This window comes from Lynx canadensis, chromosome E2, assembly GCF_007474595.2.
Source record: "Lynx canadensis isolate LIC74 chromosome E2, mLynCan4.pri.v2, whole genome shotgun sequence".
Taxonomy (NCBI): domain Eukaryota; kingdom Metazoa; phylum Chordata; class Mammalia; order Carnivora; family Felidae; genus Lynx; species Lynx canadensis.
Window position 1 is genome coordinate 50,901,616 of NC_044317.1, and position 13,849 is coordinate 50,915,464.

Genomic DNA, 13,849 nt, shown 5'->3' on the forward strand with positions numbered 1-13,849 from the left:
TTGAATGTCTCGTTTCCTTGGCCGGCGGGCCCTGTGGGGCTTGAACACCTGAATTGTCATTTCCCTGTCCCCCAGGAGCTGGCTGCCTCTGGGGGAGGGGCTGGGGGAGGCATCGACCTGACCTTTGGCTCTTTGCTGTCCCTGACCCCAAGGACAGTTTGCTCATAGATAGCAGCCCCCGCAGCAGTGGGGCCAGGGCAGAAGGGGGAGGTGGCTCTGCAGTGACCAAGGCCATCTCCCCACCCCCACTCCCCAGACACACACCTCTCGCTCTGGGGCCCAAGGAGCCCAGGGGCTGCTCGATTTTTGGTTAAGCTGGGGAGGAAGGGAAGGGACAAACAGAGCGTTAATTGAAGGACATGGTGTGTGGGGCTTATCCGTGTGGGGGGCGGGGTGGGCCTCTGTTGGTCCTAGGATATCACTGTGCCCACTGAGGTCTCTGTGGTCTGCCTGTTGTTACCTCTGATTGTTACCTATTGTTCATATCCCTCGATTGTGTGGGTTTGCATGTCTGTTCTTACCCTGGGTGCTAACTGTAGGTGTCCTGATTTTGTGGGGTTTTTTACAATTTTTTTAATGTTTATTTATTTATTTTGAGAGAGAGTGCAGGCGGGAGCAGGAGGAGGGGGGGCGGGGGGAGGGGCATGGAGACAGAGAGAGAGAGAGAGAGAGAGAGAGAGAGAGAGAGAGAATCCCAAACAGGCTCCACACTGTCAGCGCAGAGCTCGACGCGGGGCTCAAACCCACAAACCGTGAGATCATGACCCGAGCCGAAATCAAGAGTGGGACACTCAAACCGACTGAGACCCCCAGGCGCCGCTGGCCTGGGATTTCTTACCGTTTTGTGTGTGTTATTCTCTTGGTACACCTACCCCTGGGGCCTTCTGGGTCTCACACTATCAGGTGCGGGTCTGTGTCTCAGTTTGTGTGCAAACCCGCGGCCCTGAGGAATCTGTGTGTGGCTCTATCCGTGTCGCGGGCCTGCCTGTCACTATGTGTCTTACGTGTACCTCTGCGAGTCGGCATCTGCCTGCGTGTTGACAAGCGCCCGCCTGGGTTTGCGCAGCGCGCCTGTCACTTCTGGCCGCAGGTGTGTGGGGGGAAGGAGCTCGGTCTGCCTTCGGGAGCTGTGGGTCTCTGGGTGTCTCTGTTCCTCCAGGTCTCTTCCCTAGGCTCTGCGTCTGGTGTCAGTCGCTCAGATGTCCCGAGTGCACGGATCTCATTTCACGGAGGAGAAGCGGAGGTTCAGAAGGAAAGGCCCCGGGCCAACATCGTTCAGCCGTTCAGCCGGGCTAGAGCAGGTGGCCAGGCCTGCTCTCGGTTTTTTGTTTTTTGTTTTTGTCCTTTCCTTATTTGGGGTTTGCCTTTCTTGGTTCTTGCTTGCCCGGTCATTCATCCATTTGTTCGTTAGCATTCGTTCAGAGACCAAAGGCTGTCTGTTTACGTGTTGTGTGATGTCTCCCCCGGTTTCTCTGTGTTCATCTTTCGGTCTCTTAAAAAAAAATTTTTTTTTAACGTTTATTCATTGTTGAGAGGCGGTGGGGAGGGGCAGAGAGAGAGAGGGAGACCCAGAATCCGAAACAGGCTCCAGGCTCTGAGCTGTCAGCGCAGAGCCCGACACGGGGCTCGAACCCACGAACCGCGAGATCATGACCTAGGCCGAAGTCGGACTGCTCAACTGACTGAGTCACCCAGGCGCCCCCATCTTTCTGTCTCTTAGTGCCATCTTTCTGTGGCACGCTGTCCCTAGCCCTGTCCCTGGACTTTGTCTCTTGGCTGTTTTGAAAATTTTACTCATCCTCGGGATGCCTTCCTCTTCTGTGGTCTGCCTTGTGCTTTCTCTCTCATTCTCTCCGTTGCTTTGACTCTGTCCCTTGCTCTCTCTGGGCTCTGGGTCTCTCCCTCCTTCTCTTGGGAACTGTGACTCCTTTCTGGGGTCGGCCTTCCCTTTCCCGCCTTTGGATCTCTGGCCTCCCTCCTCCTTCTCCCTGAGTTTCTGCCCCTACCTGCCACCTCGCAGGCCAGGCCCTCTATTTCTGCCGCTGTGCCCGCCCTGCCGCCGCGGCTGTGTGTCACCCCCCCCCCGCCCCCTGCCGTGCTGGCTCGCGTCAGCCGTCCCACCGGCCTCGCTGTCCTGGGCAGGCCGGGGAATTCCTCCTGGTTCCTGGAAAAAACAACTGGGGCCGAGAGAAAGGCCCTCAGTCTCCCCGGGCGCCTGCCCCCCTCCCTCGGGCCTGGGGGTCTCTCCCAGAGTCGGCCGGCCCGAGGCAGGAAGCCCTGCGGTTTCTGGCTTCTCCCAGGCGGCCTCCGGATCTGGCCCCCGCCCCCCGGCCAACAGCCCAAATATTATTCCGCAGGAGGAGTCGGTGGTGGCGGGAGGAGGCCCAGGCTGAAAGAGGCTTTCAGGGCGGCCAGGCCTGGGGCTTCCTGTCCCCAGGCTTGGGCCTCAGATCGCCCCAGTAGGGACCTCAGGTGGCCGGAGGGGCGGGTGTTGTTGTAGGGTCCTGGGGGGGAGGGTGGGGCCATCCGTCAGGGTGTCTGGTGGCCACCAGCTCGGGCTGGCGTGGGCAGGTGTGACCCCCACCCCAGGGACAGCCGGCTGATGTCCAGCGTGGAAAAGTACCACGGTCAGACGTGGGACGCATGGACAGACATGATGATGCCAGCGATTGGGGATGGAGGGACAGCCGTGGGGACACAGAGAAGCCTGGGCTGGGACAGGTGAAACTGGACAGAGCCTATAGGCCTGAGGTGACATGGTCCAAGGGAGGGGCCCACGGCTGGGGAGAAAGAGGGCCAGGGCAGGGTCCCAGCTGCAGGCAGAGGTCCAATTGTATCGGGAGGCGTGCGATAACCACGACGGAGGGAGTCATCCTGACAATGGCTCCTAGGGGCTTATCACCGGTCAGGTATTGTGTGAGCACCTTACAGAATGGATTGGCCTCATCCTTCCCACCACCCCACCCCCATTTTATTCTTGTGGAAACGGAGGCCGGCTGGAAGAGGTGAAGCCACCTGCCCAAGGTCACACGGTTAGTGTAGGGGGGGAGCTAGGCCTTGAACCCAGGCAGTCCGGCCCAGAGTCAGTGCCCTCCACCGCTGTGCTGTTCTAGAGCACAAGAGGGGTGACAGCAAGGTGGGGGGGGAACTTGGGGTCCCGAGCCCTCCCTCAGAGTCCCCCCCCCCCACCACCATTCCCTACCACAACCTGCACCAGGAGGGAAGCATGCCCAGAAGCCAGCAGTCGGGGTGCATTGCAAGTGTGTGTGTGTGTGTGTGTGTGTGTGTGTGTGTGTGTGTGTGTAAAGTGTACCATCTCTATCTTGGTGTGAACATGTCAGGGTCATTACGTGACAGGCTTATGTGTTCCCCATGACATGTCTCTCCAGTCAGCGTATCAGTGTGTGTTGTATGTGCCCGTCTGTCACCGTGTCGTCTCTGTCACTGCTTGTGTTTTGTCATCGTCCCTCCGCGCCTAACAGTGTGCTTGCCCCTCCTCGTATCCCGATGTCCATTACTGTGTGTGTCTGTCACTGCGTCTGTTAACAGTGTGCCTCTGTGACTGGGTCCTATGGGTCTGTTTATGTCTCCAACACTCTGGGTCTGCCTATATCTGTCCCTGTTTGTCACCATGTCTGTTCCCCTATGTGTCACCATCTACCCAGGTGTCACCGCGTTACTCACCACCCAGGCCACAGGTGGGCGTGTCGGGCCCACTGGTGCCAGGGCTGGGGCCCAGCCCATCCCACCCTCGCCTGCTGTGGGCCAGGCTGGGTGCCTGTTTGCAATGCCCGGCCACAGGTAAACACCAAGATCCGGAACCCAAGGGCCACCTCCCTCACCTCTGCTCCCTGTCCCTCAGCCTGCCCCGGACCGGGCTGCGCCAGAGCCCCACGGGCGCTGTCCCCAAACTGGAGACTTGCCCTGACCCTCCTCTCACCCACGGTCACCAGCCTCCCAAGCCCCCAGCCTCGGCCCAGCCCTGTCTCTCTGTCTGTCTTCTCTCTCCGTCTGTCTCTCTCTGGCTTGTCCCTTTCTCTGTGGCTCTGCCTTTCTCTGGAATGACCTTTGCCTTCATTCTGCCACTGTCCCCTCTACTCCATCTTTCTCTGTTCTTTCTCGGTGAAGGTCGATCTCTCCCTTTTCCTGGTCCGTCTCCCTTGGAGTCTGCCTTCTCTCCCTGCCCCTCGGGTCGCTGACTCTGTATCTCTCTCTGCCAGTCCTTCTGTTGCTCTTTCATACTTGAGAAGTTTTTCTCTCTCCTCCTGTCACTGTGTCCTTCTCAGCCCATGTCTCTCACTCTTGGCCACTCTCTGTGTGTGTCTCTGAGCCCCCAACCCCCACAGGAGCCAGCTTCTGTCATCCTGGGGCCCTTGGGAAAATGCGTGGCCCCCAGCCTCCCGCCCCCAGCCCGCTGGTATATATATAAAGGTATATGTACATATTATTTATATCTGTACCCGGGGGCAGGAGGGGCAGACACTGGGGCCTTTGTGTAGCCACTGCCCGCTGCCTGCCCGCCCGCCACTCCTCTCCCTTCGTCCCTGCTACCCGCCCGCCTCCACTCCCCCCCCTCCCGCACAGAAAGGTTCCTGTGGGGCCTGCCAGCTTCCTCTGCCTGAGGTGTGAGTGGGCACGCCACGGGCGAGGCGGGCAGGGGGGCCTGGGGACTTTTCCAGCTGCAGGGAAGCTTTCCGGGTGGGGAAGGAATGGGACTTCTCAGCCGGCTGCTGTCTGTCTGTGTCTGTTGTCCCTGGGTGTCCCCCGGGTCCTTACCTGGCTTCTCCCTGGGAGTCTGTCCATCCATCTAATGTCATTCTGACTTTTTCTCTGCTGGTTTGGGCCGTATTCGCTTGTGCACACGCTGTTGTTGGGCACATGTGCTAGGCCCTCTGTTGAGCCCCAGACACAGACAAATGAGATGCCGTCCATCCCAGCTGATTCTTTGCAATTACTGTCTCACGGCTGTTATCTCTTTACTCAGCGCTCTTTCCCTTCCTATGAAAATATAACCCAAAGTCCTTACCGTGGCCGATGCTTCCCTGCTATCCCTGTGACCCCATTCTTTTTCTGTTTCTTGGTTAAGATCTTATTTTTTTCATTAAAAATTTTTTTTATGTTTTATTTATTTTTGAGAGCAAGAGAGACAGAGCACGAGTGGGGGAGGGGCAGAGCAAGATGGAGACACAGAATTGGAAACAGGCTCCAGGCTCTGAGCTGTCAGCACAGAGCCCGACACAGGGATCGAACTCACAGACCTCGAGATCATGACCTGAGCCAAAGTCGGACGCTTAACCGACTGAGCCACCCAGGCACCCCGTTAAGATCTCGTTTTTAAGTAATCTCTACGCCCAACGTGGGGCTCGAACTTACAACCCCGAGATCAAGAGTCACATGCTCTACTGACTGAGCCAGTCACGCGCCCCACTCTGACCTCATTCTTCTACCTCTCCCCTTTGCCATGGCTGCCCTGGCCACCTGGCTGCTTCTGGAACAAACCAAGCAGACTCCTGCCTCAGAACCTTTGCATGCGCTATCCCCCTAGATTTCCCCCGGCTTGCTCCCTCGCTTCCTTCAATTTAGTGTCATCTCCTCAGTGAGCCCTTCTCTACCTCCTCCTTTGTGGCAGCAACCTCCATCACTCTCTATCCCCTTCCCCTGGTTTCTTTTTTCTTCTTAGGACTCCATGGCTGTCACATTTTATGGGTCTGTCTGTACCTCTTACATGAACGTCAGCTCCATGAGAGTAGGGGCTGCATTCTGTTTCCTGCTGTTCCCTATCCGTCCTTTAAACTAGCCCTGTGCTAGGCAATGCTGGGTTCATAGTGGTGACTGAGACGGCTTTAACCCTGTCCTCATGGGGCCCACAGTCGATTTCCCAATGACGATCCAGAATGTGCAGGGCCCGGGATAGGGGAGTGCAGGGTCTGTGAGAGCCCAGAAATGGTACTTGACACAGCTTGGGGGCCAAGGAGGGCTTCCCGGAGGAGGTGGTAGCTGAGCAGAGACCCGAGGGATGAGTAGGAGCGAGCCAGGCCTTGTCGTGGGGACCAACTGATCGAGACAGACCCAGCCTCGCTCGTCTTCACAGACCTCCATTCTCTCCCTCTGCCTCGTAGAACTTCACTTGATCTTAGCCAGAAGGCCGAGAAACGATCTGTCTTCGCAGAACTTGAGTTTCAAGATGTCTTAACTCTCTAGTTTAAACCCGAACCTTTCCTTGATTTCACAGTCTCCCCTTTCTCCTGCTTTCAAATGCTCTCTCCCTCCTTCTAGGTCTCTATTCTTGGTGTCTCATCTGTGTATCTCAGGCTCTCTGCACCTATCTGGGTATTTCTCTCTTCTGAACGTCTGTCTGTCCCTCTGTTTTTACCTCGTTTCCTCCATCTCAAGAGGGTCTTTGAGCTCTCTTGTCCCCCTCTGGGTCTGTCCTCTTCCAGTGAGCTGGTTTTTCTATACCTTTCCACCTCTGTTGTCTCCCATCTTTCCCTGGGTCTGTCTGTGTCTCCTTTCTGGAAGTCTCTTCCCCTACTCACGGATCCCCCCAATACATCCAGAATCCCTCCGCTCTGGCCCCACCCTGGCACTGGGGGAAGGGGGACTGATTCAGCCCCCCACACCCACACAGGTCAGGCCGTCTGCTCCGTTAATGGTTAACTCAACCTCTATCTAGAATACACACACCAGCCTGGCTGGGGGTGACTCCCCTGCCCACCCCCCTACCAGCTGTTCTTAAAGGACCAGGTGTCCTCCATAGCTCTTTAGCCCTCACTGGGGACCCTGGCGTCTGGAGGCCTCTCGCCCTGGGGATGGGGGAGGGGGAACTACCCAGTGCTTGGGTCTACAGAGCTGGGGCAGGGGAGGCCACAAGATTGCCAGGGATGGGTGCCCAGGCCTGGAGCTCCATCCAGCGTCTCCCTTGCCCCAGGCTTATCGCCTGTATATTTAATCAGGGGTGGTTTTCCCAGCCCTGCCCAGGGCCCAGGCTGGCAGTACCGGGGGTGACAGAACACCTGAGACCTGATGGCTGGGGGAGGGGAGGGGACCCTTCAGCCCAAGAGCTGGCGGTTTAAGAGTTGAGCGTCCTCCAGATGCGGAGGACAAAGTCCCAGGGTCCTTAATGTTTGGGATTTGGGCCATGTGACTCTGCAAGATGTGTGCGTCGGTCACGTGGATAACCAACCAGATGGGTCCAGACTTTAAGGTCTTCCAGATTTCGGCGGTGGAACACCCGTGTTCCTGAGATCCGGGGCAACCTGGGGTTTCAGGGCTGTAGGACAGTGCTGTGCGGTCAAAGGACACACTACAATCCCCCCCCCCCCATCTTTCTGTCCATCCACTGGCCTTGGCGCCCCGCATTCCCCCTTCCCGCAGTCTCCACTTCAGGGTCGCAGAGACACCGCGGGGGTCTAGGCTGGGCTCTTGGGGCAGCCCCCTCCCCTTAACCCTTGCTTTGCCGCAGCCTGCTCAGGCCCCGCCCCTTGACGCCAGAGAGCAGGAAGTCCTGGTTAATGATCAGCCCGTCGGGACAGGTGCGGGACAAGGCCGCGCACATCAGAGGCTGCCGCGGGGGGGAGTGCCTTTCACCCTGCCAGTCACGGTGTCCTAGGATGGCCACCGTTGAGACTGGTCTCCCAAGATGGGTGCGAGCAACGCAGCTCAGGGCACCACCAGAGGTGGGATGCAGTCACCTTGTTTCCAGGGATCCTGTTAGTGTACCCCATGGAGGTAATTTTCCTCTTTCCTAGGGCAGTCCCTCTAAGCAATGTAACGTAATTCTCTGCCTGCTGAGCAAGAACTCACTGCCCATCCCTTCTAGGAAGCCTCCTAATGCCTCTCTCCTTTCCCCTCCCCTCGCGGGCGCTAGTCCCCCACACCTTGGGTAGATACAGGGGCGGGACCAGAAGAGAAACCTAATTCCCGAGCATGGCTCTGGTTCCCATGCAAGGAGCTTCCCGTGCTCTCTAAGCCTCAGTTCTGTCATCTGGAAAACGGGCAGATGGCTAGACCGCTAGACCAGTGGCCAGCACTTCTGAAAAGCGCCAAGGGGCCCGCCTGAGTGGAGGGCGCCACCTGGAGGCTACCACGCATCGTCCTTTCCCTGCAGGATCAGTTCGGTCCCAAAGGGGGCGCAGCGTCTCACACAACTAAGGGACCAAGAAGGAAAAAAAAAAAAAACCATCTTTCGGTTTATTGAAGGAGGAAAAGGGGGCGGGAGGGGGGGGGCAATAAAATGCTTTTGCTTTGTTTATAAAGAGCGAGATTTCAGGAGGCCCCTTCTCGAGGAGGAGGGGGGCACCTCTCCCCCGACTATAAGCAGCAGCAAAGCCAAGCCAAGGAGGGGAGAGGGAAACTGGAGGGGCCAAGGGACCCCAAACACCCCCTTGGGCAGAAGCCACAAGCTTTCTCCCCCCACCCTCAATGCATCTACCCCAGGGAACCATCCGGGATGAGGAAGGGGTATGTACACAGGTGGGGGTAGCACTGGGTTGGGTCGGGGAGGGAATAATTTATCCGCAGCAGCGGTGGGTGGCAAGGGGGTAGGACGCAGTAGACTGGTGGCAGTGGTGGCCTAGGGGTCCCGTTCTTTCTTAACCTTGATGTCTCCAGCAAGGATAGTGGCGATCTCGCCCTGCATGAAGGCCCAGGGGACAGAGGAGCCCACCAGGGGACACTTGTCCCCACTGGGGCAGTACACCTCCCCAGCAGGGCCCTGTGCCTTGATGAACTCCCTTGAGCAGGGAAAGCAGAACTTGTGTCCGGGCACTGAGGGGCACTGGACGAAGTGGGTGTCTTCCAGCCGCTCCCGGCACAGGGTACAGCACAGGGGTGCCCCGGGGGTCGCCCCCGTGCCGCTACCACCCCCGCTGACCGCTTCTGCCCCAGCTGTGGGGCTGACTTCGGCTTCACCATTGCGGGCCACTAGACGATGCTGGGTCGCAGGCTGGGCTGCGGAGGAAGCTGCGGGGCTGGCACCCCCAGCGCGCACGGGGCCCCCGCCCCCGCCAGGGTCCTTGGGGGAGTGGCCCAGGGCCTCGGCCACATTCTTCAGGGCGGCGATGGGTGAGGGCACACCAGGGGTGTCGGCGGAGAACGGGCCACCGGGTGCTACCCAGTGCCGCTGCTGCTGCTCCTCGGTGGTCATCTTCCCAGTCGCCTCACCCTCGGGCTCAGGGGATGCCTTGCGACGGCGTGGCGTGGGCGCCAGGTTCCGGGACGGGGCTCGCGGCGGTGGGCCACACAGAGCTGCAGGGGCTGCCTCTGGGTACTGCTGGGGCAGGGCCTCGGCAGGAGCTGGCTCTCGGAAGCTGCGGACACCGTCGGTCAGCAGCTCCCCCAGCTGGCGCCATTCCCCGGAGCCGTGCCTCCGTTCATATTCGAGGTACTTGAAGCCTGAGGAGGCTAGAGCCTTGCCCGGCTCCCGCAGAGCGTCGTGAAACATCTGGCGCGCCACGGCCAGGACTCCCGCATACACGTTGCCAGAACCACAGGGGTATTCGGTAAAAAGCTTCAGCTCGAACTCGTAGCCGGGCGGGCGGGCAGTGGCATCAAAAGCGAACACCCGCCCCACCAGCCCGTGATCCTTCTTGAAGCGGACGTTGAAGGGGGCACAGGCTGACAGCGCCAGCAGCTGTTCCCGCACCGCTTTGGGGCGCCCGTGCCACTCCTCTGCCCGGCCACGCATGGCCTCGTTCAGTTCTGCCAGACAGTCCGCATTCCTCTGCTGCTTCTCCTTCTCGAAATCGGAGCCAAAAGCTGGACGGGCAGGACTCAAGCCGGGTGCCAGCGTCAGGCCTCGGCTTCCCAGGCCAGACACCGCAGCTGCCAGCAGCCCGGGGGGCACCAAGCTGGGCATAGAGCCAAGCAAGGCCCTTCGCGCCCCCTCCGCCACGGCCTCCTCGCGGCCCAGCCCATTAGCCAAGCGGGACCCCAGGGTGTACTCCAGGGCGGGCGAGGGTAGGGGGAGGCGGCCCGACGAGGTGGCCCTGTCATAGCGGTCCTGGCCAGAGATGCCGCCGCCTGTTCCTGACGGCTGGGGCTGGGCCTGCGGAGGCGGTAACTGAGGCCCCTGTGCAGCGGCCGCAGCCAGGTCCTTAGTGGTCGGGTGCTTGAGGGCGGGGGGCCCGGGAGAGCGGCCCTCGGGGAGCACGTGGCTGCGTTTGAGTTGGCGGGCAGCGTCGATGAGCAGCTCGATGCGATCCGCACCCTCGAAGTTCACGCAGCCGCGACACACAGCCTCGCTGAAGTCCCACACCATGGCCCACGGCATCTTGGGCAGGTCGCACAGGTAGCACCACTGGCGGCGGGACGCCTGCACCGACGCCATGACCCCCCGCGCGCGCGCCGCCGAGCCTCGGCGTTCCACCCGCCGCCGACGTACGATCCGCGCCGCCGACGTTTGATTCGTGTCCCCCGGACCGCGCGAGCCACAGTCAGGCCTCCGGCTCGGCCTCCCCGCCGATCCAGGCCCGGCCCCCCTTCCCCGCCCCCTGGGCCCTAAGCCTTTTTCCTCACTCCCGCCTCCTTGAAAAGCTTGTTAGAGGCACGTCGGCGCCCCCGCCCGGTCCGGGCTCCCGGCCGAGGCGCACAGCTCGGGCCCCGCGATGGGCCGCGGGCGCCGCCGCCTCGGGCTCCCGCCGCTCCCGCCGCCGACGCCGCCGCCGTTGCAACGGCCGTCGCCGCCTCCACCTCCTTCTGCCCCAGAGGCCGCTTCGCAGGGAAAGTTACATAACGCGCCGGCAAAGCCTTCTGGGAAACGTAGTCCCGCCGGGGCTGATTCTTAAAGGGGACAGCCGGCGGCAGAGGGAGTGGGCTCGCCGCCTCTCCGACGCGCAAACCCGACCACTCATCACGGCGGGGCAGGGAGTTCGGCGCGCTTCGCGGAGCTCCGGCACAGGGTTTGGGGGCGGAAAGGAGATATGAATGGCCAGAGCTGCCACGGGTTCAGAAATGGTAGGAAGTGGACAGGGTTCCGCGCGCATAATTTCTGTTCCGACTTGCTGTGCAGCTTTAGGCAAAAGTCTTGCTCTTTCTGAGGCTCCGTTCCCCGCCCATCAGAGGTGGGCCAATGACTGGTTAGGAAGGCAGCATCTCCTGGGGCGGGGCGGAGGGGCTCTGATTGGACGGTTTCGGGGTAGGGGGACGGGAAGCTGGCAACTGGGGGAAGGAGGGTTCTGCATGGCAGTTCGTTTTCCTCAACTCTTGTATACCATTCTCGGAATGGGGCTGGCAACAGCGGGAGAAAGGGGAAGAACGAAGGCCTCTCGGTCAAGGCCTCTGCCTCAGTTGCCTCATCCATTAAAGAGAGTGGTCGAGCGCCCTCGAACTCTCTTCCAGTTCTGCCGGCGCGCTCTGGTCTACAAAGGGTTACACTGCATCTCTCCCTGCCAGCCCCATCAACCACTCACTACAATTCCCAAAATGCTCTGCAGCGAGGACAAACGACGCACTTCCGCTGAATGGGAGGTGGGGGCAGGCCTTCCCGATTCCCGCTGTCTTCCACCCCCGGCTCAATTTTGGGGTGGCTTTACGTTTTTTCGGAGCACTGGGTTGAGGAAATCCTCACCCTCTACTGCTCCCTAATTTGGGGGGAAGGGACGGAGGCCAGAGATGGCGAGTTAAGAGTTATGGGGTTAGTTTCCGGGGAAACCACCTTTCTCCAGCCTTGAGCGCTCATTCCCTGATCGGCCCAACCGGGCTTTGGGGACTCCCCCCCCCCCCCCGCCCAGGTTTTTCTTCTCAACATCTGGAACAGTGGGAGTCAGACTGGAAGAGTAGGGAGGGGAGGAGAGGCAAGTCTTCGGGTTCTAACCCCCCATCACCCTCTTTCTGTCCGCTAAGCCTGGGTCCGTGATAAGCGCTCAAAAGTATTTACGTGACTTGCCAGAGCTGCATTCGTTACTGGTTTTCAAACTAATCGGACTGTCTGCTTCCTCTCCCCCAGCCCGCTGCAATCACAGCCGCTGTGATCTTGTTCTCCAAACATCAGCCTCAGCTTTGCAATTTCACTCACCACCTGTATTCTTTTCTTTATATGGACTCCCATGGGAAAAAAGGCCATCTACTTTTGCCTCGTCCTGAGCAATACAGGCATACCTCGGAAATATTGCATTCTCCCTCCAGACTACCACGATACAACAAATCTTGGCAATGAAGCAAGTAGCACAATAGAGCAAGTCAAACAAACGTTCCGGTTTTTCCTGTGCATCTAAAAGTTAAGTTTAGGCTGTCACGTATTAAGTGTGCAACAGCATTATGTCCAAAGAAACAAGGTACATACCTTAATTTAAAAATATGTTTATTGCTGGGGCATCTAGGTGGCTCCGTCGGTTAAGTGTCCCACTTCCACTCAGGTCACGAACTCACAGTTGGTGAGCTCGAGCCAGCTTAGAGCCTGCTTCGGATTCTTTCTCTCCCTCTATCTCTGCCCCTCCCCTGCTCACGCTCTAACTCTCTCAAAAATAAACGTTAAAAAAAAAAAAAAAACTTCTAAAAAATACTTTATTGCCAAAAAAGATGGTCACCATCGTCTGAGCTTGCAGATTTTGTCCCTGATCACACAGCACCGTAACAAATGTGATAATAATGAGAAAATTTGAAATAGTCAAAGAATTATCCAAATGTGACACAGATACAAGTGAGCGGCTGTTGGGAAAGGGATACTGATACACTTGCTTGTGGCGGGGTTGCCACAAACCTTCAACTTGTAAAAAAATGCAGTATCTGGGGCGCCCGGGGGGGGGGGGGGCTCAGTCAGTTAAGCGTCCCACTTGATTTCAGCTCAGGTCATGACCTCATGGTTGGTGAGTCTGAGCCCTGCATCAGGCTTTTCGCGGACAGTGCGGAGCCTGCTTGGGATTTTCTATCTGCTCCTCCCTGCTTGTGTTCTCTCTCCTTTTCTCTCTCTCAAAACGAATACATAAACTTAAAAAAAAAAATGCAGTATCTGCGAAGCGCAATAAAACGAGGTATGTCTGTATTATGGGCACAGTCCTACGTTTTTTTTATGTACTAGCTACATTTTAATCAAGTTAACACTATGTATGGAACCACTAAAGAGGCCATTCAGGGATCACCTAAAATTGCGTTTAAGCCATTCTTCAGTAAACACTCCTCCGCGGGGGGGGGGGGGGGGGGGGGGGGGGGTCGTCAAGAGTTCTGGCCAGAGTTGGGCTTCAGGTGGGCTGAATTGGGATTGTCCCCTGGCAAGTTTAGGGCAAGTCCCTACACTTCTCAGGACAGAGACGCTGTAGAAGTTGCTCTTCATTGGATAGCTCCAAGTTAAAATGAAAACACGCATATAAACGTTTAGCATGGTGCCTGGCCCAGAAAAGGAACAGCATACATATATGGAGACTGTTTTTTAAGCTGCTCATTAATTCAAAGATGCAACCCTCTTCTGTGTTGGGCAAGGCTGAGGACACAGCAGTGACTGAGATACGTTCAGGCCTTGCCCTGACAAGGCTCATCCTGGTGATGGAGGCAGACATTCAACTTAAATTTACTCAAATGATTATTTAACTGCATTCTCCCTACCTCCCTACCCCCCCCCACCCCCCGACTGCTAGGGGAGAGGGAGTGCCAGAAAAGAGTTTCCTGAGGCAGCAATATTTGAGCTGAGACCTGAAGGATGAACATAGAATGTAGATGTAGACGCCTACATTTTTATGCCCATTTTACAGACAAGGAAAAGGGAGCCCCACACAGCTGGCCAGGGCAGCACCAGGGACGGAGCCAGGTATGACTGATTTCAGGGTGGTGGTTATTGGCTACTTTGCTTTCCAGCAGGTTTGGGAGTAAAAAAGAAAACCAGCTCTTGCCTTCATGAAAAGGGGGTGGGGGTGTGTGG

At 58.1% G+C, this 13,849-nt stretch overlaps 1 protein-coding gene across 1 annotated transcript; it reads right to left on the bottom strand.

The window, feature by feature from the left end:
* Positions 1-8,515: 8,515 nt before the first annotated feature.
* Positions 8,516-10,645, bottom strand: IRF2BP1 (interferon regulatory factor 2 binding protein 1). Its single transcript, XM_030299151.1, has one exon. The coding sequence runs from the start codon at positions 10,325-10,327 to the stop codon at positions 8,573-8,575; it is 1,755 nt and encodes a 584-aa protein (XP_030155011.1). The 5' UTR covers positions 10,328-10,645; the 3' UTR covers positions 8,516-8,572.
* Between the last annotated feature and the right edge of the window lie 3,204 nt (positions 10,646-13,849).

What these genes read in the sequence shown, in the direction of transcription:
- IRF2BP1 (XM_030299151.1), bottom strand. Translation starts at nt 10,327, where the DNA reads ATGGCGTCGGTGCAGGCGTCCCGCCGCCAGTGGTGCTACCTGTGCGAC.